The sequence below is a fragment of the Hyperolius riggenbachi genome, chromosome 6 (genome assembly GCF_040937935.1).
Source record: "Hyperolius riggenbachi isolate aHypRig1 chromosome 6, aHypRig1.pri, whole genome shotgun sequence".
Taxonomy (NCBI): domain Eukaryota; kingdom Metazoa; phylum Chordata; class Amphibia; order Anura; family Hyperoliidae; genus Hyperolius; species Hyperolius riggenbachi.
The window spans coordinates 271,463,367-271,489,568 of NC_090651.1; the positions used below are offsets into that span (position 1 = coordinate 271,463,367).

General features: G+C 44.4%; 1 protein-coding gene across 2 annotated transcripts in view; it reads left to right on the plus strand.

Annotated features, from left to right (window-relative positions):
• Window positions 1-15,120, plus strand: part of CENATAC (centrosomal AT-AC splicing factor) — a 40,197-nt gene extending 25,077 nt beyond the window's left edge. For both annotated transcript variants that reach the window (XM_068240841.1, XM_068240840.1), the window contains 4 exons: window positions 3,176-3,206; window positions 7,934-8,020; window positions 11,453-11,585; window positions 14,979-15,120. In XM_068240841.1, coding sequence (XP_068096942.1) covers window positions 3,176-3,206; window positions 7,934-8,020; window positions 11,453-11,585; window positions 14,979-15,030 — 303 coding nt within the window. In that variant the 3' untranslated portion in view covers window positions 15,031-15,120. The remainder of the gene's footprint in view (window positions 1-3,175; window positions 3,207-7,933; window positions 8,021-11,452; window positions 11,586-14,978) is intronic.
• The last annotated feature ends 11,082 nt before the right edge of the window (window positions 15,121-26,202 follow it).

Consider the following 26,202-nt stretch of genomic DNA (forward strand, 5'->3'; position numbering starts at 1 on the left):
GACGCGCGCAGCTGGGCAAGCGCAAGTGCAGTGATGCCCTAAAATCCATAGTCTCAGTATACCCATGTTTTATATAGTGTTTCTCGCTCTGCTGCGGGACATGTGAAGTGAAAATGCTCAACATTTCTATTAACTTTTAAAAGCCAAGACTCTTGGGCTGCCACATGTTTTATAGCACAAGGCTGCTGCTGTAGAGGCAAAAGTAGGTTCTTAAGAGCAGCTACATGATTGATACAGAAATGTTCTCACATAAAAGGGGACCACACCTTTGTATTGTCAGAACTGAAAGCCAATACATGTTCATAAATGTTCTCAGACTTCAGATCCACACATCACGCCGGTTAGAGGACTTTAGCCTTATACCATGTGTGATTTCTTATAGGACTCGCCTCAATAAGTGTGTCCAAGTGACAAATCTGTGCTGGTTGTCTTACTGTTGGAAGCCTATAACTTTATCACTACTTATCACAATGAACTGATCTATATCTTGTTTTTTCCGCCACCAATTAGGCTTTCTTTGGGGGGTACATTTTGCTAAGAGCCACTTTACTGTAAATGCATTTTAACAGGAAGAATAAGAAAAAACGGAAAAATTTTTTTTTTCATTTCTCAGCCATTATAGCTGTAAAATAATACATGCCTCCATAATTGAAACTCGCGTATTGTGTTTGCCCATATGTCCCGGTTATTACACCGTTAAAATTATGTCCCTATCACAATGTATGGCGACAATATTTTATTTGGAAATAAAGGTGCATTTTTTTTCCGTTTTGCATCTATCACTATTTACAAGTTTAAAATAAAAAAAATAGAAATATTTCATCTTTACATTGATATCTAAAAAGTTTAGACCCTTAGGTAAATATTTACTTTTTTTTTTTCACTGATTACCTGGCTAACGAACCGCGGGCCGGGAGTGCGCATGCAATCGGCCGCGGGAGCACGCATGGTTCCTGGACGTAGTTTCTACGTCCAGGAACTAAAATGGGTTTAATTTTTATTTATTTTTTTTTCCTTCCTAATTTTGGTTCTGTACATTGCCACCATGAATTTTAAATGACACAACCCAGATGTAGTTGAAAAACACAGATTTAGCTTTAACCTTTTCGGGACCATGTTAATGAGATCCTACGCCGCACTTGTGGCTGTTCTAGCCTGATGCGGCGTAGGATCTACGCCGGCCCGCAATTTCCGCTCCCGACGCGATCGTGCGCACCCGGAGGGGGAGATTAAGCTGTCATATGACAGCCGACATCTCCCCCGAGTGATCAGCAGCCATCGCGTATGGCTGCTGATCACGTGATCACTACGATCGCCGTCGGATCGTAGTGATCAGTTTGACAGCTGCGGCGGCAGGGGGGAAAAGAAGAGGATCCACTCACCTCCCTGCCGTTCCAGCGACGATCGGCACCCCCCTCCGCTCTGGCCGGCATCTCCGCTCCGTCTGACGTCAGCGCCGGGTCCCGGCTTGATGACGTCATCAAGCCGCGACCCGGAACTGATCTTCAGACAGAACGGAGATGCCGGCCGGAGAAGAGGGTCCCGTGCGGCTCATCGCTGGAAGGTAAGTGAAGGCTGCGGGCAGAAGGGGGAGGCACAGGCCACCATGGGGGACACCACTCTAGCCAGCCACACACGGGATCCGGCCGCCTGACCCCCCCCCAAACGCGCGCACCCCCTTCCCGCGCAAAATGCCTGGTCCTTAAGGGGGGGTAGGTGGCCGGTCCCGAAAAGGTTAATTTAGTGGGGTAAACAAAACTATTGCATAAAATGTGAAAAACTGGACGGAAAGTGTTCATTTGTAATACTTGGTTGCTGGGTTTCCTCCTTGCCTGTTCAAGAATTTTGCACTTTGTTTTAATAAACTCCTGGGTTGCTTTGGCTGTATGATTTGGGTCATTGACCATCTGTATCATGAATCCGCTGTCCTGTGTCTCATCAATAAACACTAATGTCCCAGTGCCACTGTCAGCCATGCACGCCGAAACATCACACTGCCTTCACCATCTTTGACAGATGATGTATTATGCTTTGGATAATGAGTTGTTCTCATGCCTTCTCCATAATTTTGTCTTGCCATCATTCTGGTAGAGGGTTTTTTTTTGTTTTGTTTTTTTTAGATGTTCTTTAGCGAAGTCCAGCCTAGCCTTCCTATTGAGGCTGAGTGGCTTGCACCTAGCGATGCACCCTCTATTTACTTTCATGCAGGCTTCTCTTTATGGTAGACTTGGATATCAATATGCCTACCCCCTGGTGGAGAGTGTTCACTTGGTTGGCTGTTGTGAAGGGGTTTCTCTTCACCATGGAAATAATTCTACGATCATCAACCACTGTTGTCTTCTGTGGACGTCCAGGTCTTTTTGCTTTGCTCCCTTCAACAGTGCTTGCTTTCTTTCTCAGGATGTACCAAGCTAGATCTTGCCACTTGTAATATTGTAGCAGTGTCTCAATGTGGTTCTCCCCCCCCCCCCCCCCCTCCTTTCTGATTTTCGCAGCTTAATTTGTACCAGAGATAGGGACCCCCCCAATAAAATATACATACCTTTAGCCCCCTTCGGCGTAATCATACCCACGCCGTCCTTCTCCCTCTCTGTTCCGCCGGTACAAACCAATTGCGGACGATATGGGATAGAGAAGAGGACGCATTGGGAGTGATGAGGCCGGAGGGGTCTGAAGGAACCCCTATGTATGTATATTTTATTCCTAATCTTCCCCCCCCCCCCCCCCCCACATATCTGTCACTTTAAGGATGGCTTCTTTTACCTGCATTGTAGAACTCCTTTGACGCATGTTATCTGACCACCTACAAGCACCACACCTCAAATCAACTCCATGACTTGTATCTGCTTCATTGATAATGACATAACGACGGACTAACCCACACCTGACCAATGAAATAGCCTTTGAGTCAATTGTCCAATTACTTTTGAGCCCCTGACATTCATTATTTGCTTCACATTTTATACTATCATTTTGTACACTCCACTGAATTAAAAATTAAAGTCTGCACTTCAACTGCATCTGAGTTGTTTCACTTGCAAATTCTCTGTGGTAATGTACACAGGACCAAAATTAGAAAAAAATTGTCTCTGTACAAATATTTATGAACCCAACTGTACATCCCCTTTAAAACCTCTCTGAAACTCCTTTTGTAATGTTTTCATTATTATTGTAGATGGATTCCAGCATGGGCAACCTTCATACAGGTGAGGAATTTGAATGTTGTCTTTAACCACTTAAAGAGAGTCTGAAGCGAGAATAGATCTCGCTTCAGACCTCATAGCTAGCAGGGGCATGCGTGCCCCTGCTAAAACGCCGCTATAGCGCGGCTTAACGGGGGTCCCTGTCCCCCCAAACCCCCTCCGAGCAGCGGGGGAGCGCTTCCTGGTTGGGGCAGGGCTAACCGCCGCAGCCCTGCCCCATGCGCGTCTGTCAGACGCGTACCTCCGCCTCTCCCCCGCCCCTCTCAGTCTTCCTTCACTGAGAGGGGCGGGGGAGAGGCGGCGATGCGCGTCTGATAGACGCGACTGGAGGCAGGGCTGCAGCCGTTAGCCCTGCCTCCAGGAAGATCAGCTCCAGCGACCTTTTTCCGACCCAGGTTTGCGGGGGGTGGGTTGGGGGTGAAGGGACCCCCGTTAAGCCGCGGGATAGCGGCGTTTTAGCAGGGGCACACGTGCCCCTGCTATATATAAGACCTGAAGCGAGATTTAGTCTCGCTTCAGTGTCTCTTTAAGCCCGAAGGGTTGAAATTTTTTTACATCCGAGCAACTTTCACCCCCCATTCATTTGCCTATAACTTTATCACTACTCATCACAATGAATTGATCTATATCTTGTTTTTTCCGCCACCAATTAGGCTTTCTGTGGGTGGTACATTTTGCTAAGAGCCACTTTACTGTAAATGCATTTTAACAGGAAGAATAAGAAAAAAACGGAAAAAATTCATTATTTCTCAGTTTTCAGCCATTATAGTTTTAAAATAATACATGCCTCCATAATTGAAACTCATGTATTGTATTTGCCCATATGCCCCTGGTATTACACCGTTAAAATTATGTCCCTATCACAATGTATGGCGACAATATTTTATTTGGAAATAAAGGTGCATTTTTTCAATTTGCGTCCATCACTATTTAGAAGCCCATAATTTATTAAATCATATTGATGTACTCCTTTGACATGCATATTTAAAAAGTTCAGACCCTTAGGTAACTATTTATGTTTTTTTTTTTTATTGCAATTTTTTTTTTTTTTATTATTTAAACTTGTATGTGGGTATTTTTTGGTGTGGGAGGTAAACAGGGTTTTTTTTAATGTATTTAATCGTATTTATTTAATACCAAGTGTGTTTTGGTTGTAATTTGCTATTTGGCCACAAGATGGCCAGAATCAAAAAGTCCTGGGAGCGATCGATTTCGCTCCCAGGCAGAAGAAAGGAGACCAGAGCTCAGAAAAGCCGCAGCGTCTGAAGAGACACTGTCGGCTTTTCTCCGGGGGGGTCCGATCAGCGAAAGGGATTTATAATCCCTTTCACTGATCGGTGGGCTAGCGGCCAGCAGCGGGGGCGCGCATGGGGGGGGGGGGGGGGACCGCGGGAGCGCGCGCGACCCGCGGGAGCACGCACAGCCTAACTGGACGAAAATTTTCGTCCAGTTGGGCTTAAGTGGTTAATGATGGTGTTTTTTTTTGTTTGTTTGTTTGTTTTTTGTTTTACATGCAAGAGCATAAACATGCCAGTCCTGAAAACCGCTTGAGCAAAGAGATGAGGGCTCTGAAACGTTGCTGCAATGTGTCCTTATTCTCCTGTTTCAATAAACTGCTTAATTACTGATTTTAATCTGTCACCAAAACCATTGTTTCTGGTCATTTCAGTCGACCGCTTGTCCCAATTGTCATACAGACACTCTGCTTAATTTCCAGAACATACAGTGCACTTTACTGTGGGGTCAACAGTAATGTCCACTAAGAATTTGCTTCCATAACTGCTAGAGAGGAAGCCATTGATATCTGAGTGCACGTTATACATCCGATCACTCATTCGCATCTCATTTACCATCTCTATTCATACAGTGGCTTGCAAAAGTATTCGGCCCCCTTGAAGTTTTCCACATTTTGTCATATTACTGCCACAAACCTGAATCAATTTTATTGGAATTCCACATGAAAGACCAATACAAAGTGGTGTACATTTGAGAAGTGGAAAGAAAATCCTACATCATTCCAAACTTTTTTTACAAATAACTGCAAAGTGGGGTGTGCATAATTATTCAGCCCCCTTTTGTCTGCGTGCAGCCAGTTGCCCATAGACATTGCCGGATGAGTGCTAATGACTAAAATGTGCACCTGTGTGTAATCTAATGTCCGTACAAATACAGCTGCTCTGTGACGGCCTCAGGTTGTCCAAGAGAATATTGGGAGCAACAACACCATGAAGTCCAAAGAACACACCAGACAGGTCAGGGATAAAGTTGAGAAATTTAAAGCAGGCTTAAGGTGCATACACACATCAGACTATAGTCTTTGGAAAATGAAAGATCACAGACCACTCTTACCACCCTTCATGTAGTATGAGAGCCATACTCTACACAGTCTTTTCTATGGAGCTGAACTCCACATCAGAAAAAAAAACTTTGCAAGATGCTGCACACACAGATGCTGTACAGACACAAAAGATCAGTATCTGCAAAAGATCTGTTCCTGCCAAAAATCCATTCCTGCAAATTGCAATGATAGTCTATGAGATCTGCAGATCATCATACACACATGATTCGACTGACATTCATCTGCAGATCAGATCTACCAGGATGGATTTTCAGATCTGCAGATGATTGCTTAATCTGCAGATGAATGTCAGTTAAATCATGTGTGTATGATGATCTGCAGATCTCATAGACTATCATTGCAATTTGCAGGAATCGATTTTTGGCAGGAACAGATGTTTTGCAGCTACTGATCTTTTGTGTCTGTACAGCATCTGTGTGTGCAGCATCTTGCAAAGATTTCTATCTGATTGGGAGTTCAGCTCCATAGAAAAGACTGTGAAGGTATGGCTCTCATACTACATGAAGGGTGGTAAGATTGGTCTGTGATCTTTCATTTTCCAAAGACTATAGTCTGATGTGTGTAAGCACCCTTAGGCTACAAAAATTTCCAAAGCCTTGAACATCCCACGGAGCACTGTTGAAGCGATCATTCAGAAATGGAAGGAGTATGGCACAACTGTAAACCTACCATGACAAGGCCATCCACTTAAACTCACAGGCCGAACAAGGAGAGCGCTGATCAGAAATGCAGCCAAGAGGCCCATGGTGACTCTGGACGAGCTGCAGAGATCTACAGCTCTTGTGGGGGAATCTGTCCATAGGACAGCTATTAGTCCTGCACTGCACAAAGTTGGCCTTTATGGAAGAGTGGCAAGAAGAAAGCCATTGTTAACAGAAAAGCATAAGTCCCATTCGCAGTTTGCCACAAGCCATGTGGGGGACACAGTAAACATGTGGAAGAAGGTGATCTGGTCAGATGAGACCAAAATGCTATGTGTGGCGGAAAACTAACACTGCACATCACTCTGAACACACCAACCCCACTGTGAAATGTGGTGGCAGCATCATGTTCTGGGGGTGCTTCTCTTCAGCAGGGACAGGGAAGCTGTTCAGAGTTGATGGGAAGATGGGATGGAGCCAAATACAGGGCAATCTGTAAACCTCTTGGAGTCTGCAAAAGACTTGAGACTGGGGCGGAGGTTCACCTTCCAGCAGAACGACCCTAAACATAAAGCCAGGGCAACAATGGAATGGTTTACAACAAAACATATCCATGTGTTAGAATGGCCCAGTCAAAGTCCAGATCTAAATCCAATCACATCTGTGGCAAGATCTAAAAACTGCTGATCACAAACGCTGTCCATCTAATCTGACTGAGCTGGAGCTGTTTTGCAAAGAATGGGCAAGGATTTCAGTCTCTATGTGCAAAGCTGGTAGAGACATACCCTAAAAGACTTGCAGCTGTAATTGCAGCAAAAGGTGGTTCTACAAAGTATTGAATCAGGGGGCTGAATAATTACGCACACCCCACTTTGCAGTTATTTATTTGTAAAAAAAAATGTTTGGAATGATGTATGAGTTTTGTTACACTTCTCACGTGTACACCACTTTGTATTGGCCTTTCATGTGTAATTCCAATAAAATTGATTCATGTTTGTGGCAGTAATGTGATAAAATGTAGAAAACTTCAAGGGGGCCGAATACTTTTGCAAGCCACTGTAATTCCAGCCTAAATAAAAATTGTATGCAGTTAGGAAAACTGTCAGGAAGTGTGTTGGACCAAATTCCATGCAGCAGTTTGCTTGTAAGCCGGAATAATGATCATCTCATTCACCATCTCCAATCATGATGAGTTGTTCTGGTTTTAACGTTGCAATACACTTAGGCTTGGTTCACATTAGCACTATAACATGGTCCGTTCCCGGATCGGAAGGGAACAAATTGGAACGGATGCGAATGGATCCAGTGTTAGCTTATGGACCCGTTCACATCCGTCCAATCGAACTGCACGATCTGCTGAACGGAACGCAACTTTCCTTCCTGCAGCAATTTTTCCATGCTGTTGAGCCAAGTGGAACGGAAATGGATGCTGAAGTGCTGCGTTGGGGGCGATGAGAAAACGGAACGTTTTTTCACACCAGTGAAGAAACGGACCATTCTAAGGTGCAAAACTGGGGGATGTTGGGAAACCGAAGGGAAGCAGCTGAACAGCAACAGAGTGAAAACTGATCCGATCGACCGGTGATCAGATCAGTTTTCACAGATCCGTTTGCCACTTAATTGCAGGTGTGAACCCGGGCCTTATAGATTTCCACTAGATTTAACTATCAGAGCCCTGCCATGGTTTAATAAGAATACATCCTGTAACTTCTTTTTCATTAAAACTGAAGGTGCTGTCCCTCCATGGATGATGCCTGATGAAGATGACACAGAAAAACAAGAGATTGGACCAGCACTGGATGACTTTATAAAACACCGTAAGCATACTTTGTACTTTATTTACATACTTGGCATCTGGGGTAATTTCACACAATGCTGTTTGCCAAATTAGGCTGATTTTATGAGGGTTCCCCTAAGCTGAAGCACAGAAGTTATCCTGCAAACGTGGACTGAATAATTTCAAAAGTGGCCATCAGGCAGCAAACACTGACTGCTGTCATAAGCATATCAGAACATAAAGGATTGCTGAATGGTTAGTGCTTTAGTGTTGTGTTGCTATGTGCAGCACCCTTGAATAAGGGCTGTATTATACTACACGTATTTTGCTGCATTTTCCAACTGCATGGAAAAGGCAAAGACATCAGCAAAATAATGAACAGCACAGCAACCCTTATAACTAGGACGATCTGATTGTAATCTGACTTTGCTTGATCGCAAAAGTCCTGCATAATGCATCTTTTTTCTGTGTTTTCTCTTTGTATTCCTAGCATCTAGAAAATATCACAAAATGCAGTTGCAGGAGGTTTGCAACAAAATCGCAAAGAAAATGTCATTGCAAATGTGATTTGCTGTATAAGAGCCCAGACTCTAGATCAGCTGAGATCTGTTTATTTTAACTTCTGACTGGATGGGTGTGTGTGAACGTTAATTTAAATTGTGCAAGTATAGGAACTTAGCCTCCCCCCCCCCCCCCCAGCACCCACTATAGGTACCCTTTAAGTGTCTGAAAGTCTTTCATTAACTTTTTATTAAAGGTCTCCTGAAGTGAGAGGAATATGGAGGCTGCCATATTTGTGTGTGATTTTCACACTACTCACCAGAATTCTCAGTAGGTCTGCCAGGCAACTTGTATTGTTTAAAAAGAAATAAATATGGCAACCTTCATATACCTTTAAGGACCAGAGACTTTTTTTTTTTGTCTATTTGATTGTGATTGGCTCTGTCTCAGTAACCAACTAAATTTGGCTTCCAACTGGAGTACACAGGTTAGCTGCAATTAGATTAGCTGAGTTTAGTGGTGATGGAGCAGCGATAGTGGTAAAGCATGCAGCGCCGAGACATTGAAATTTACACCCTGGCAGGGATAAGCCAATCAAAACTGAGCATAGACTTCTATTATCTTCGTTTGGGAGAGGTTAAAGTGCACTGAGCACAATTTCTGTAAAAAAAAAAAACTCCCCATAAGGGAGGTTCTTATGTGTGTCGCAGGGGGTTCACGATCCTCCATCTTTTTGAGCTGTCAGCAGTTTCTGTATGCATTTGTACTTTCCGGCAGGGGTTGCGTGTGTACGCTGCAATGCATGCAGGGAGATGTAGTTCGGCAGATGCAAGTACAGCACTGTGCTCTCATCTCCCGAACTACATCTGACATGCATCACAGCATGCATGTGCAGGTAAACCCTGCTGGGTAGTACAAATGTCCACAGAAGCTGAGGGAGGATGCCGAATCCCTTGTGACTTGCAAATCATTATGAACCTCCCTTATAGGGGCGTTTATATAAAAAACAAAAACAAAAAAAAAAACAGAAATGCTTTGTGCACTTGAGTCTATTCCTCCTTATAGTGAACCATAACCCTGGGAGGAGAAAAGTTTCACTTACCTGGGGCTTCCCCAAGCCCCCTGCAGCTGTCATTTGCCCTCATCGCAGCTCCTCGAGTGTCCTCCGGCCCCCGGCAACGCATCCTCTTCGTCATGCGCCTGCCGCGATTGATGGCGGGGAAGGCAAAGAGGAGGCGTTGCCAGTCGGCTGAAAACCAAACTAAGCCACGGCTGGAAACAGTATGACATTCGAGGAGCTGCGATGAGGGCACAGGACAGCTGCAGGGGGCTTGTGGAAGCCCCAGGTAAGTGACATTTTTTTTTTTTCCTCCCAGGATTAAAGGAAATGTCCAAGCAAAATAAAAAAATGCGTTTCACTTACCTGGTGCTTCTACCAGCCCCATGCAGCCATCCTGTGCCCTCGTAGTCACTCACTGCTGCTCCAGTCCCCTGCTGGCAGCTTGCCAACCTCTGAGGTCAGCGGGCCGTATTGCGTACATTTTTACACATTCCCGCTAGTGCAGGAACATTAACACATACATTTTTACGCATTACTGGTTCAATGCGTAAAAATTTACGCATTGAACCAGTAAATCGTAAAAATGTATGTGTTTCTGCACTAACGGGAATGCGCAAAAATGTACGCAATGCGGCCCGCCGACCTCCGAGGTCGGCAAGCTGCCAGCAGGGGACTGGAGCAGCAGTGAGGGACTACGAGGGCACAGGATGGCTGCATGGGGCTGGTAGAAGCACCAGGTAAGTGAAACGCATTTTTTTTATTTTGCTTGGACATTTCCTTTAAGGTTCATTTTAAGAGGCTTAGGCCTTGATTCACTAACCGGCACTAAGCCGGTTAGTGTGCCTCATCACTTAGTGGGCACAAACTACAGCGCTAACCTTATCTGAGGTTAGTGTGCCTTATCTGAGGCTAGTGCCCCTTAAGTAGCTTTGTGCATCTTTTACTGTGCACAAAATACTTAAGGGGCACTAAGTTTAGATAAGGCACACTAACCGGCTTAGCGCTGGAAAACTTTTTTACTCCAGCGCTAACACTTATCGCTGGTTAGTGAATCAAGCCCTTAGTTGACAAATGCAAGCAGTGTATCCCACAATTGATGCAGTACACAATCTATGCCAATATTAACCTCCTGAGCGATAATCCCGAGCTGAGCTCGGGGTATATCGCGCAGGAGGATTTCTCAGGCCCTGGTGGGCCGATTTGCATAATTTTTTTTGTTACACGCAGCTAGCACTTTGCTAGCTGCGTGTAACTTCCGATCGCCGCCGATCCGCCGCCGCTCCCCGTGCCGCGCAGCCCCCCCCTCCCCCTTGCGCAGCCTGGCCAATCAGGCCAGGCAGCGCTGAGGGGTGGATCGGGACTCCCTCTGACGTCACGACGTCAAAGACGTCGGTGACGTCATCCCGCCCCGTCGCCATGGCGACCGGGGAAGCCCAGCAGGAAATTCCTTTCTGAACGGGATTTCCTGCTTACTCTGATCGCCGAAGGCGATCGGAGTGGGCGGGGGGATGCCGCTGCGCTGCGGCTATCATGTAGCGAGCCCTGGGCTCGCTACATGATTTAAAAAACAAAAAATTTAAAAAAAAATAGTGCTGCGCCACTTCCTGGGCGATATAATTGTATCGCCCAGAGGGTTAAATTGTCATTTATATGCTTCTAATAGGTCAACATTTATGTGACTTGTTGCCTCCTATTCAAAAGTAAATTGCAGGCCAAGAGTACAGATCCTTTTGCATGATGATTTCAGAGGAACTGTATGAATTAGAATACTGTAGTATGCATGTGTGCTTATAAAGCTGAATTTTTTTTTGCTCTACATTTTTCAGACCTGTAATGACAATAAATGTAGTCATAGTTCAATTTTGAACAAATTTTGAATTACTTTTTTTTTTTTTTTCCCCCTTTCAACAGAGAAGCAGATGGCACTAAAGAAGCTCCCTCCGAACAGAGTGGGTGCAAACTTTGACCACAATGCCCCAACTGATGAGGGCTGGCTTCCATCCTTTGGGAGGGTGTGGAATAGTGGAAGGAGGTGGCAGTCACGGTGAGTGTTCCCATGTTCATCCACAGTGCATGTATTGAACAACCTAACAATGTAACGGTTTGCGGATTTCTGTTTTTAATGTGCTCAGTGTACATAAATGCTGTGAACATTTCTGCACTATAATTCAGCATCTATATTGGTCAGATATCAGCTAGAATTCTGACCCTAGTCAGTTGAACCACCTACTCAACAGCTTTTGTGCTGCATCAACACAGTACAATTCCATTATGTCAGTCAGTGGGAGTAGTGCCATAGGACTTCTGCCAATAGAGCAAAATCAGTGTGGAGCATAAAACGCAGTGGTAAATCAAAGCTATATGATATAGCTGAATATGATATTCTGCACTTGTGCGTTTCCCAGCACTGAACATGGCGATTGTGTGCATGACCGGGGTGAAACATTGTAAAGAGAACCAGAGACGAAATAAAGAAAAGCTATTCTACATACCTGGCGCTTCCTCCAGCCTCATATGCACGGATCGCTCCCATGCCGCTGTCCTCCGCTGCCAAATGTTATTTTTTTTAGGGATTCGGTGGTGCGTTTTTCCATAGCGGTTTTTCAATTCACTCTGACGCAAGTCAGGAAGTGAACGGAAAATAATAAATACAATGTATTTATTCTTAAAAACGCAAATGCAATGGCTGCACAAAGGGATTTTGAGCGTTTTGCGGTTTTCCTATACCTTCTATTGAGGTGGAATCACCCCAAAAATGGTCCATGCAGTGCTTTTCAGATCAGAAAACGAAAGACGCCCCAATCTGAACTAGCGCATAGGAAAGCATGGTGTAAGTGCTTAAAGGGCGATTTTGAAAAATCGCCAGCACTTGAAAAAATGAAAAAGCACTTCTAGTGTGAACGAGCCCTTAGTTCATATGGCAGCAGATAATGTACAGTTCTGTTCCAATTCTGTCAGAAAACTGATGCAAACTGAAGAAAACTATCAGTTAATTTCCTGTGAGTTAGAACTGATAGAAAACTTATACAAAACTGACAGGACAGGAATGGAACTGTACAGATTTGTGTGAACCTAGTCTAAAGGTGGCCACACACCATCCAAATGTTTTTTTTTTTTTTTTTTTATCTTTTCAATTCAAGAATTGCAATACTTGTTTTCTGACTGGTCAGATTTTTGAAATGTTACAATGTACCACACAATGTTAATTTTTTTTCTCCAATTATAAAAAAAATTATTAAACTCAAAAATTGAGTAATTTACAATCTACCACACACCATAAAATGTTGATAAAAATTGATCAGAAAAATAAAATCCAACACTCTAGATCAGGGGTCCCCAAACTTTTTCGGTCAAGGGCCGGGTCAACCTACTTCAGACTGCTGGGGGGCCGGAGTATACATAAAATGATGTAGAAAACATTACATTGAACCTAGGCAGGGTAAACAATTACCTGTTAACACGTGCAGCACTTATTTCTCCCATTTAACCAAAAGCAGATAGTATGCCCCGAACACAGCATGTGGAGATAGTATGCCCCCAACAAAGCACAGCAGCGAAAGACTGCTGCGCTGGCTTCCCTGTGGGTGGATGGATGGAACCAGCACAGCTATTATATATACGGCCACCGATTTATTTAGAGATGCAGTGGACTGTATCCATAAGTAATAAGTCCAGTAAGTGGGGGGCCGGTTAAAAACCCTCAGGGGGCCGCATTCGGCCCACGGGCCTTAGTTTGAGGACCACTGCTCTAGATCTTCTTCTTCTTCTTTTTTGAATAAAAATGGGAAATTTTAATCAGATTTCTCAAAAAGGGGGGATTTTTTTGGGGGGGGGAGAACAACCGATTTTGTAATTATCGAATTGGTGTAAAATTTTCTTAGTTGTATGGTGTGTGTGGCCACCTTAAAGAGAAACTCCAACCTAGAATTGAACTTTATCCCAATCAGTAGCTGATACCCCCTTTTACATGAGAAATCTATTCCTTTTCACGAACAGATTTTGTGCTGAAACCCCTCCCACAAGAAGCTCTGGGACTGCGGTACTCTGGGCAAACTGCCACAATGTAACAATGTTCACAGACAGGAATTAGCTGTTTACAGCTGTCTCTGACAGCTAAAACAGCTAGGAGCAGCTACATAACCTGCCCACAGTAAAAATGTCAGAATGTAAATCCGGGAGAGGAAATATTTTACAATGAGCAAACACTGACTAAATCTCTACATAATTATGGTAAAAATGAAGCACTTTTTTTTTTTTTTTTTTACTACATTATTTTCACTGGAGTTCCTCTTTAAGGCCTGTTCACAGTTAGTTTTCTGCTGGACAACTTCCCAGAGCGGATAGCAGTAGACCAACAGACATGTTGGCCCTGTTTATACTTGTCTGTCTTCAGTGTCCAGGTTTGTCAGCTGCATTAGATTGGTGTGGCTCTATAAATTTATAAGCTACAGGCTCAGTACCCATCAGCAGTTCTGGATGGCGCAGCCTTTCTTTCCATGAACATATAGATGATTTTGCATATTGAGCAGTGATGCGTTGTAGGAAACCACAGTTGCTCACTTACAGCTGAATTTTCGCAAATACACTTCGGCTTTAAGAAGGCAAAATTACATTTCTGCAATGTACAAACTTGCATGGCACTCTTTTTTTGCCAAGTGGATGCATTGCCATTCATCCCATAGTACTATACGTATACACTGACACATTCTCATTCCGTGAACCCTGCCCACACCCTCTTCAGTGTATTTTATAGAAAGCATTCATTTAAAGGGCAGTGACAAAAGGTGGCAGACAGGGTAATGAGATGCACACTGGGGAGGTTGTGGGAAAAGCTAAATGCTTTTCCACACTGAGCATGGAGAAAATGTAGGTGCAGGGCTGGCCACAAAGTGGTTATACCTGTTAACGGCTATCTCTGTTTTTTAAAGGGACTCCGCGCTCTAATTTAAAATCAAAATCTGAACTTACCTGGGGCTTTCTCCAGCCCACCGTAGGTCGGGAGGTCCATCTGGCTCTTCTCCCAGGGCCTGGTCAGAAATGGCTCCCCGTGACACTGGGCTCGAGTGTCTGGCTCCTCTTCCTGAAAGGTGACGTCAGTCGTCATCATGGCGGCCGGCGTGACAGTACGGTGCATGCGCAATTAAACCGTGCATGCGCCGTACTGACGTCACCTTTCAGGAAGAGGAGCCCGACACTCGGGCCCAGTGTCGCTGGTAGCCACCGGGGAGCAATGTCTGACCAGGTCCTGGGAGAAGAGCCAGATAGACGTCGAGGGACCTCCCGACCTACGGTGGGCTGGAGAAAGCCCCAGGTAAGTTTTGATTTTAGAGCGTGGAGTCCCTTTTTAAATTCAATAAAGAGCTATATGTACTCAGACGTGGTGCTGCACAACTCTGGTCTTTGTCAAATACATTTCAATACATTTTCTCATTCACAGGCATCAGTACAGGAAGGAATCAAACGGTACTGGCGCAAAAAGGAAAAAATGATCTGTACGTCTTCAAGTTCATTTGTTATAATATTTAAACTGTATATATATTTCTTGCCTTCATTGTAATAAATTGTGAAACTATTTGAAATCTTGTCTTGATTTATTCCCCCCACCTCCCCTTTATGCAACCACATACATGTATTGTATTAAAGTGAAAACTCTGCTAATGAGGAAGGGGGAGTGTTATCTCTACATTAATGCAATTGTGCAAATCATCATCGTTTATGGGTTTGTTTTTTTGTTTTGCTTTCCTCTGTGTTTAAGCCACTGCAACATGACTCCAACGCATAGGTGGTGTTACTACAACAAAGGAATTGAAAACCTTGTAAAAAGAGATAAACTTTTACTCATTGCATAATTGTGTTCCTTTCATATAGTTTATAGGGCATTCCTCAAGCCAAATACTTTTATTTATTGTTTTACTACTACTCTAATTCCCTATAAACTAAACAAGCCTCGCCCACAGTTTTTTTTTTTTTAAAGCCTTGGCACTCAGTCCCAGGTAGCAGGGGCCTGTGGGAGTGGAGTCTGGGCAGGAGGAGGAGGTTACTAGCCATTGATTTCAGAGGCAGAGGGGACTGAATTTACACACAGGCAAGCTGATAGCATCTCCAGCCCTCAGGCCTGTGACAAACAGAACATGGCTGCCCTCATTGTATCACAGCAACAAATAATCATAAACTATTAAAGCTGTTTGCAGCTAGATTTGCTGTGTAAACTAAACTTTAGATAAGAGATATAGACAAGTTATTTATAGTTTTTCATCGCAGGTGATTATATGAAGAAATAATCAGAAGATGGTGTTCAAAATTAAAAAATTTAATTTGGTAAATTAAAACAGCTGGTACTTTCTGGACAACTCTGGTATGATACAAGAAGGCTCTATTTACCAGAAGAACCATACATAAAATTCCCATATGTTTGGTTTAACTGGAGTAGGGTAAGCTTGATGCAGGATAGTCAGAGGTGCTGTAAAATTGTAATTTGCATGCAAACATGATGTAAATTACACTTGGCTTGGAACTGGGACAATCCAAATAGTTAGGGCTCTTTCACACCAGAGCCCACTTCTGGCGTTTTAACGCAAAGTCTATACTTTGCGTTAACCAAGGTAAAAGGAAAGTCCATAGACTTTCCTTTTACCTTTCACACCCGACGCTGCGTTTCGATACGTTGCGGTACAACGCGTCCCGGCGCATTTTATCGTCGGGAATCGGCGCTTCCCCTTCGGGGTAATTAACTACCACCGTCGCTACTCAGTGTCGCACCAGTTTCCCGACGACACGCCGCGACGCGTGCAGGAGCCGTTCTACTGCACGCTTCTGGTGTGTAACGAGCCTTATGAATTGCATTTGATTGGCTGAATTCTAATGCTAAGTACAGACTGTAGACTATAGTCATTTGTAACGGCCGACAATCGGAAGAATTTTTAGGGACTAGATTGTAAACCCCTCTGAGGGACAGTTAGTGACAAGACAATATACTCTGTACAGCGCTGTGTAATATGTCGGTGCTATATAAATACTTAAATAAATAAAATAGTGAACGATAATTAACCCTTAATGACCACACAGCGCAGTTCTTCTGCACGCTGTGTACAGTGAAACACCTAGGGAAACTAAAGCGGCAGGAAGGAAGAACTGTTACGTCCTCCCCGATCATAAATGCTACTGGAATGGGCCACAGGGGAGTGCTGGAGGAAGGGTGATGCTCTGTGCTGTGAAAGTCACACAGCACCAGTAATAAAATAGTTTGAAAGTTATATCCAGACCAGTTCAGGGGTACTTTAAGGTAGTTCAGTCAGCGAACTGCGGTTCATTTACTAATTTACTAGTCTTAAGTCTGTACTTATCATAAAGCTGCAAACAAGTCAGCATTATTAGCATTTCATTTACCATTTCTTCTTTGTGGACGTTCATGGTTTGTTTTACACGTTGTCCATTGCCTGGATAACTTAGTAAAAACATTTGTGTTACTCCCATCAGCCAGAACCACTCCTTTATTGGGGATATCTTGATAATTGCTTCTCATAGCGCATTGCCCTTCGCAGGGCAATGATTTTCCAATGTAATTAGATGTGCCTGGTTCACATCTGTGTGCTACGCTGAGCAGCGTTACAAAAACAGTTGCATGCATTTCTGTGCATTGAGCTGTAAAGCGCACACCCAATGCAAGTGAATATTTTTATTTTTTAATTTTTTTTTTTAGCACATATAAGTGCATGTGTTAACAGTAATTGGGGAAAAAAATTCACATATGAAAACAAAGCTTTCACAACTGCTAAAATAAGAAATGGGCTTAAAAAAAACGCATGCAATTAACATGCGCTTTTACACATTTCTCAGTGCACCCAATGTGAACGGGGCCAAAGTGGACAGTTTAATTTCACAGAAGTGTGATTGACTTGAAGGTACATTGTGTTAAGTGGCTTTGTTTTTTTTAGCAGTTTTATATCTTCTCTGTTATACTCTGTTTTGACAGGCCCTGATTCTGGGATTGTTAAAACCTGAACTGAAAGTCAAAACCATACACAGGTCATACTTGCCTCCTGTGTAGTCTACGCCTCAATCTTTTTCCTGGACAGAGATGACGGCATACTCCTGGGTTAGGCTCCACCCCCTGTCTCCATAGGACAGTTTGCTAATAAATTAACCACTTGCCGACCGCCCACAGCCGATGGGCGGCGGCAAAGTGGATGCCAAAAGGACCGCAATACGCCCAAGGACGTTGCGTCCTTTCGGCATGCCGGGGGAGCGATCGCGTCATTGACGCGCGCTTCCCCGGCAACTGGCTCCGCCCACCCGTGACGACAACCCTCCGGCCGCTCGGAAGCGCTGGCGGGTTGTTAACCCCGCGATCGCCGCTACAAAGTGTATAATACACTTTGTAATGTTTGCAAAGTGTATTATACAGGCTGCTTCCTGCCCTGGTGGACCCAGTGTCCGAGGGACCACCAGGGCAGGCTGCAGCCATCCTAGTCTGCACCCAAACACACTGATCTGCCCCCGCCCCCTGATCGCCCACAGCACCCCCCCCGACCACTGTTTGCACCCAATCCCCTAATAACCCATCAATCACTCCCTGTCAACGCTATTTTTTTTTTTTAATTCCCTAAACTGCCCCCTGGGGACTCCTAATCACCCCACCCCTCAGATTCTCTCCAGACCCCCCTCCCCCCCTGAGTACTGTATTCATCTATCCCCCCTGATTACCTGTCAATCACCCCCTGTCACTGCCACCCATCAATCAGCCCCTAACCTGCCCCTTGCAGGCAATCTGATCACTCACCCACCCACACCATTAGATCGCCCGCAAACCCGCCGTCAGATCACCTCCCAAGTGTATTGTTTACATCTGTTCTCTAAACACCCACTAATTACCCATCAATCACCCCCTATCACTGCTACCCATCAGATTAGACCCCTATCTGCCCCTAGGGCACCCAATCACCCGCCCACACCCTCAGACCCCAGCCCTGATCACCTGACCAGTGCATTGCTTGCATCTATTCCTTCCACTAATCACACCTTGAGACACCCATCAATTACCTCCTAGCACACCTACCCAACAGATCAGGCCCTAATTTGCCCCGTGTGGGCTCCTGATCACTCGGCCAAACCCTCAGATCCCCTTCTGATCACCTCCCCAGTGCATTGATTGCATCTATTTTCCCCTCTAACCACCCCCTGACACACCCATCAATCACCTTGTCACCCCCCCCCCCCCCCCATCCATCAGATCAGGCCCAATACAACCTGTCATCTAAAAGGCCACCCTGCTTATGACCGGTTCCACAAAATTCGCCCCCTCATAGACAACCTGTCATCAAAATTTGCAGATGCTTATACCCCTGAACAGTCATTTTGAGACATTTGGTTTCCAGACTACTCACGGTTTTAGGCCTGTAAAATGTCAGGGCAGAATAGGAACCCCACAAATGACCCCCTTTTTTAGAAAAAGACACCCCAAGGTATTAGGTGTATGACGAGTTCATAGAAGATTTTTTTTTTTTTCAAAAGTTAGCGGAAATTGGTTTTTGTTTTTTCACAAAGTGTCATTTTTCACTAACTTGTGAAAAAATAAAATCTTCTATAAACTCACCATACATCTAACGGATTACCTTGGGGTGTCTTTTTGCTAAAATGAAGTCACTTGTGGGGTTCCTATACTGCCCTGGCATTTTAGGGGCCCTAAACCGTGAGGAGTAGTCTAGAAAACAAATGCCTCAAAATGACCTGTGAATAGGATGTTGGGCCCCTCAGCACACCAAGGCTGCAAAAAAAGTGTCACATGTGGTATCGCTGAACTCAGAAGTAGTATAATGTGTTTTGTGGTGTATTTTTACACATACCCATGCTGGGTGGGAGAAATCTCTGTCAATGGACAATTTTGTGTGTGTAAAAAAAAAAAAAATCTAAATTGTCATTTACAGAGATTTCTCCCACCCAGCATGGGTATGTGTAAAAATACACCCCAAAACACAATACTTCTCATGAGTACAGCGGTACCACATGTGTGGCACTTTTTTGCACCTTAAAGGGAAGGTTCAAGCAAAAAAAAAAAAAAAAAAAAGATTCACTTACCTGGGGCTTCTACCAGCCCCATGTAGCCATCCTGTGCCCTTGTAGTCACTCACTGCTGCTCCAGTCCCCCGCTGGCAGCTTTCTGACCTCGGAGGTCAGGGCCACATTGCATACATTTTTACGCATTCCAGCTAGTGCAGGAACAAAAATTTACGCGTTTCACCACTAACGCGTAAAAATGTATGTGTTATTGTTCCTGCACTAGCGGGAATGTGTAAAAATGTACGCAATTTGGCCCTGACCTCCGAGGTCAGAAAGCTGCCAGCGGGGGACTGGAGCAGCAGTGAGTGACTACGAGGGCACAGGATGGCTGCATGGGGCTGGTAGAAGCCCCAGGTAAGTGAATCTCATTTTTTTTTTTTGCTTGGACCTTCCCTTTAAGTGTGCTAAGGGGCCCAAAGTCAAATGAGTACCTTTAGGATTTCACAGGTCATTTTGCGACATTTGGTTTCAAGACTACGCCTCATGGGTTAGGGTCCCTAAAATGCCAGGGCAATATAAGAACCCCACAAATGACCTCATTTTAGAAAGAAGACACCCAAAGGTATTCCGTTAGGAGTATGGTGAGTTCATAGAAGATTTTATTTTTGACAATTACTAAGAAAAACATGAAGGGTGGGAAAGGTACCTATGAAAAATATGCAGACACTTAATGGCACTATGCAAATTCTTTTAAAACAATCTCCCTACTAGGCTTCCAATAGTCTAACTTCATCCCCTACTTAAAGGGAACCTAAACAGAGGGATATGAATACTTTAAATAATACCAGTTGCCTGCCAGTCCTGCTGATTTCTTTGCGGCTGTAGTGACAATCACACACCTGCAACAAGCATGCAGCTAATCCAGTCTGACGTTAGTCAGAGCATCTGATCTGCATGTTTGAGGGGTTGTGGCTAAAAGTAATGGAGACACAGGATCAGCAGGAGACTCGGGCAACTGGTATTTTAAAAGGAAAAATGCATGTCCTCAGTTTAGGTTCCCTTTAAGGATTATACTAACCCCAAAGACCAATACATTGTATGAAGCCAACTTTCCCTGCTTACTCAAGATTACATCAATGATAACCTTATAGTTCCTAATACAACTGTCTATAACTGGTAAAATTACCATAATTTACCTGAAATTTTTTAACTGAAATGCTCTTGCTTAACCACTTAATACCGCGCGTCGGCAAAGTGGCAGCTGCAGGACCAGAGACGCAGTACTGCGTCGCCAGCTGCAGGCTGATTAATCAGGAAGCAGCCGCTCGTGCGAGCGGCTGCTTCCTGTCAATTCACGGCGGGGGGCTCCGTGAATAGCCTGCGGGCCGCCGATGGCGGCTCGCAGGCTAAATGTAAACACAAGCGGAAATAATCCGCTTTGTTTACATTGTACGGCGCTGCTGCGCAGCAGCGGCTTGAGGCAGATCGTCGATCGCCGCCATGTGACAGGGGACGTCCTGTCACTGGCTGCACAGGCAGGCAGGAGCGATCAGACCCCCCCCAGCACATCATCCCCATAGTGGGGGAAAAAGGGGGGCGATCTGATCGCTCTGGATGCACCCTGATCTGTGCTGGGGGCTGTAGAGGCCACCCAGCACAGATCACAAATAACAACGCTGGTCCTTAAGGGGGGGGGGGGGGGGGGTAAAGGGTGGGTCCTCAAGTGGTTAAAGAGACACTTCAGCCAGAAAAAAAAAAAGAATTTTACTCACCTGGGGCTTCTACCAGCCTCCTGCAGCAATCCTGTGCCCTTGCATCATTCACTAATCCTCTGGTCCCCCGCTGCCAGCTAGTTTCGCTTTTGCCGACAGGCCTGTCAGGACTGGACACGCGTAGCTTTTTCCGCATTCCCGACTGTAATTAGCACTATTGCAGACCGCAACGCGTACAAAAATACGCGGTGCTGCATTACGCACGCATAGATATGCGGCAACGTATTTTTGTACACGTTGCGGCCTACAATAGCGCTAATTACAGTCGGGAATGCGGAAAAAGCTACACGTGGCCAGTCCTGACAGGCTTGTCGGCAAAAACAAAACTAGCTGGCAGCGGGGGACCAGAAGATTGAGTCACTGCGAGGGCACAAGACTGCTGCAGGGGGCTGGTAGAAGCCCCAGGTGAGTAAAAAAAAATTTTTTCTGGCTTAAGGTTCACTTTAAAGTCCCTACACCTATTCCTAATCACTTTGAGATTACTGCAAAAACTCTTCTTTTGGGCAGGTTAAAGATCCAGGATCTGTAAGCTGGCACTTTTCTCACACAGATTTGATGGTAGCCAAGGACCCCCTAGCATCCTCCTATACCACAGAGCAGCCACAATGGTAAATTTTGTATCTCTCTACAGACTCTAATATGCTCCCCTATGAACATTCCTGGAAGCACCCAATAGTATCCCGAGTAAGCAGTATTTTTAGACTCCATCAGGTATTCCACACTTATCACTCACCACCCACACTTCCTTATCAGGTTAAAACAACCCTGATTTATTTAAACAGTAGGTAAACCACCAGTTTACCTTAGTAAAATACTTTTTTGTGCAGTAGATGCCTACTAACATGGACTGCTATCCAAGAAAAACAACCAGCTCATCAAGTGCTTTTTCACACGGGATAAAGGTTTTCCTTAAAGGGAACCTTAACTGAGAGAAATATGGATGTTTCATTTTAAACAATACCAGTTGCTTGGCAGTCCTGCTGATCTCTTTGGCTGCAGTAGTGGCTGAGTCACATGCCTGAAACAAGCATGCAGATAATCCAGTCTGACTTCAGTCAGAGTACCTGATCTGCATGCTTGTTGAGGGGCTGTGGTTAAATGTATTAGAGACTGAGGATCAGCAGGAGAGTCAGGCAACTGGTATTATTTTAAAAGGAAAAATCCATATCCTTCTCAGTTTAGGTTCCCTTTAACTTACCACCATTTGTTGCGATTGTGTGCCTCAGGAATCCATCTCGACCCAGAACCATCAGTTTGTTTTTTGCTAGACTCTCCTGCACTGACTTCTATGCTGCACCCCTACATGTTAGGCTGGGAAGGGGGACATGCCAACAAAGAAATGGATAGACAGCTGGCAGAAAATAGCTGGATGCTCCACCAACATTTATGCCACGGTATCTAGTACCTATTAAACTTGTTAAATTGGCAAACTTTAGATGCTTCAGAGGATGTGGAAGAGAATGCAACAGGTTTGAAGTCTGGTGGCAGTGCCTGCACCTGACCAGACTATGGAGCATGACCTTTGGTTCATTACCAATCCTCACATTACCTTACTGAAAGACCCATGGATAGCACTTTTCCATGGCACTCCCAGGGGTGGGAACACAGAGGATAGGCTCCCATACAACCCATTTCAGGATTGCAGGTCCATGGCGCTGCTTGCCACTGAACCAGAGGATCTTTTTGTTAAGGTAGCAATACAACTTACAATTATGGGCAGATTCAACAAATACATCTCTAATCAAAGCTGATTAGAGATATATTTGTCTTCGTAGAAGCTGCCCATATACTATAGGTCTGTTCCTGCCCAATTTCAGAAGGGAATTGGCCGAGCCCATTGTGTGCATTTATACATTACCTGTCCTGTAGCATTATGCACTGGCAGTGTGTACACTGAATCTGGAGAAATGGACAGACAACACATGGAGGCTACTACAAGACTGGTAATGTATTAATGCAGCCACCATACACCCAACCAACATCTTGCAGCATATGTGATTAACAATGCAAACATTTTTCCCCCCCAAAATTGGTCACTTTGTTGGGTGGGCGTGCACTTGGCAGCACCGATTTTCATCCAGTTAGATTGTAATAATCGAATCAGAAGATCATCCAGTAAGTCACCTGATGTGTGGCTTCCTATACTTTGTTCACAATATTGATTATACTGGAGAGGCTTGGTCCATCTGCATAAACTTGTACAAAGGTGCGTACACCCGCACTACAGCCAACGACTGGTCCTTCAGACCCTCCCGCTGGACGGACTTTCAGGCGACAGTAGTGCGTGTGTATGCACTGTCGGCAGACTGATAAGGCTGTTTCTGAACGATCCACTGAGCCGATCGCTCAGAAACAGCCTCATCAGTCTGCCGACAGTGCGTACGCACGCGCTACCGTCACCTGAAAGTCCGCCCAGCGGGAGGGTCTGACGGACTCGTCGTTAGCGGCCGTAGTGCGTGTGTATGCACCTTAAAGAGAACCCGAGGTGGGATTTAATTATGTTACCGGGGCACAGAGGCTAGTTGTGCACACAAAGACCAGCCTCCATTGCCCCATGCTATGCCTCCAGGACCCCCCTGCGCGCTGCTATACCCCTGCTATAAGATGTATTTAGAACAATTTGTTTTTGGCTCAAAACAAGAAAGGGCCGTCAAAGCCAAACATTTTTATTGTGTTTAAAGACACACCGGTTTCATCTCCATTAAATTTAATCAAAGTTATACAACAAATTGAGATTTTGGACTACTCTATCTCCTCATGGGGGATTCTCATATCAGATTGCAACTGGGCCGAAAAGTTACACTACGCAACAGTGTGTATTGCCTGGTTAATGTACCGCATTTCTCCTAGGTATTAGCTTATCAAAATGCCTTTGAAGCCACCAGCAAGCAAGAAAATAAATTTTGAAATTTTGGCAGTTCTTTTTCAATTGCATTGGAGGATTAGATTGGGCACTTAATATGAGCACTTCCTAAAGAGGTTGTCCAGCCTCCTTGCTTGTACAGTATGTTGGTAGTTTTACTGAACAACTCCTTTCATAAAGTTCTTCTGAAAAAAAAAACCCAAAACCCTGGGAATCCTCCATGAGGAGATAGACTAGTCTAAAATCTGTCTGATTTTTACTGCCTACTGACAACTTACGAGAAAAGTACTTTGTGTATTATAATCTGAGAAAAATGTACTTCTCCGAGTTGTGAATACATATTTAATTTTTTCACAAGTGGTTTAAGTTTTTTTTGTTCTATTTTACCTGGCATAAATCCAGTTTGATAGAAACAAATATTCATATAACAGTAACCAGTTACTTGGGCCAATAACCTGTGAGGCTACATTTCCATTAGCTACAAATAAGGCCTAGTTGACACTACAAATCACAAGCGCTAAGTGCTTTTGTGAGCAATTTCGTTAAGCGATTTCTGGTATTTTTAGAGCGATTTGCATTTTGTATGCATTGAAGGTAACTGAATGTTTTTAAAAGCAAAATTTGCTTGAAAAATGCTCATGAATAAAAAAAAAAAAAAAAAAAAAAAAAAAAGCTTATCAAAGCACTGTTTACTATATTTTGCACTGACGAACAATCGCCCAGAAAATGGTGCAGGACCCATGCTTGTGACAAAAAAATAAATAAAAAAATTCACTCCCACAGGATTTCATTACACATGGGCTTTCACAGCAATTTTAGAATTGCTAGGATAAAAACAAAACAAAACCAAGGGCTCAGCGTGAGCCTGCCCTAACTTTTTCCACATATGGAACTGGAAGTCCATTTAAAGTGCCCATACACTTACTCAATTTCCCGACAGCAAATTCGATCACCGATCGAATCTGCTGTGAAATCCACACAGAAATGCTGACAGATTTCAGTCTGAAATTGATCGATCCGTCCGTGAGGAAAACTTCGTTCGATCGCTGGCGGGTTGGGAGTGCGTCGATAGTGGCGTTCGAATGTCCTATGACCGGTGCTAGCGGCAATACATTACCTGATCCGGCCAGCGCGTTTCCCTTCTCCACGCTGAGCTCCGGCTGGCTTCATTTACTTCCTGTTGGGGGAAGTTTAAACAGTAGAGCGCCCTCTACTGTTTAAACTTCCGACAGGAAGTAAGTGAAGCTGAAGCCCAGAGCGGAGTAGAGACAGCGGAGACTGGGAGACTAGTGACGGCCGGATCAGGTAATGTATGCAGGGGACGGCAGCAGCAACTCCACAGATTATGAATAGATTTCATAGTGAAATAGATTCAAAATGTTTGCAGTGTAGGCAGCCAATAGATCCCTCTGATCACAGAGGGATCTATTTGCTGGTCGATCTGGTGGCAATTGACCAGTGTATGGCTGCCTTTAGTAAGATCTGAGTATCAATGTCCTGTCACCGGGTAGCACCGCTGCAATTCGGCAGCACATGAATTGCACTGGCACACAGACTGAACTTCTCTGCAAGTGTGCAGTTCAGCCTCCCATCTGAAAGAGAAATAAGAAACCTTCAGACTAGGTTCACAGTGGTCAGCTGCATTACGCACGAGTTATGAGTGTGAACTGCAATGGACACTGCACAGACTGCAATACAAAGCCTGCATGCAGCAAGTTAGAATAACACGATCAGTCACACCCAAAGGATTGTATGCGCAATGAGACATACAAAATAGTTCTGAGCATGCAACTGAGCACTGAACAAGCTCTCAGATTTTGTATGGAGCAGCAAATGTGCTTTTCTGCAAAGAAACCCAGTCCTTATGTGTAAAATGTGCAGTATAGTGAAAAGGGACCAAATGACCTCTATGCATTTAATTCAAACATTCCATCTCCACTGTTTGCATCTTTGACGTCTTCTCATTTCAAAACCATCTCTGGTTCATTTTACCATCTTTATGCAAGAAGCAGAAAAAAAAAATACTCCAA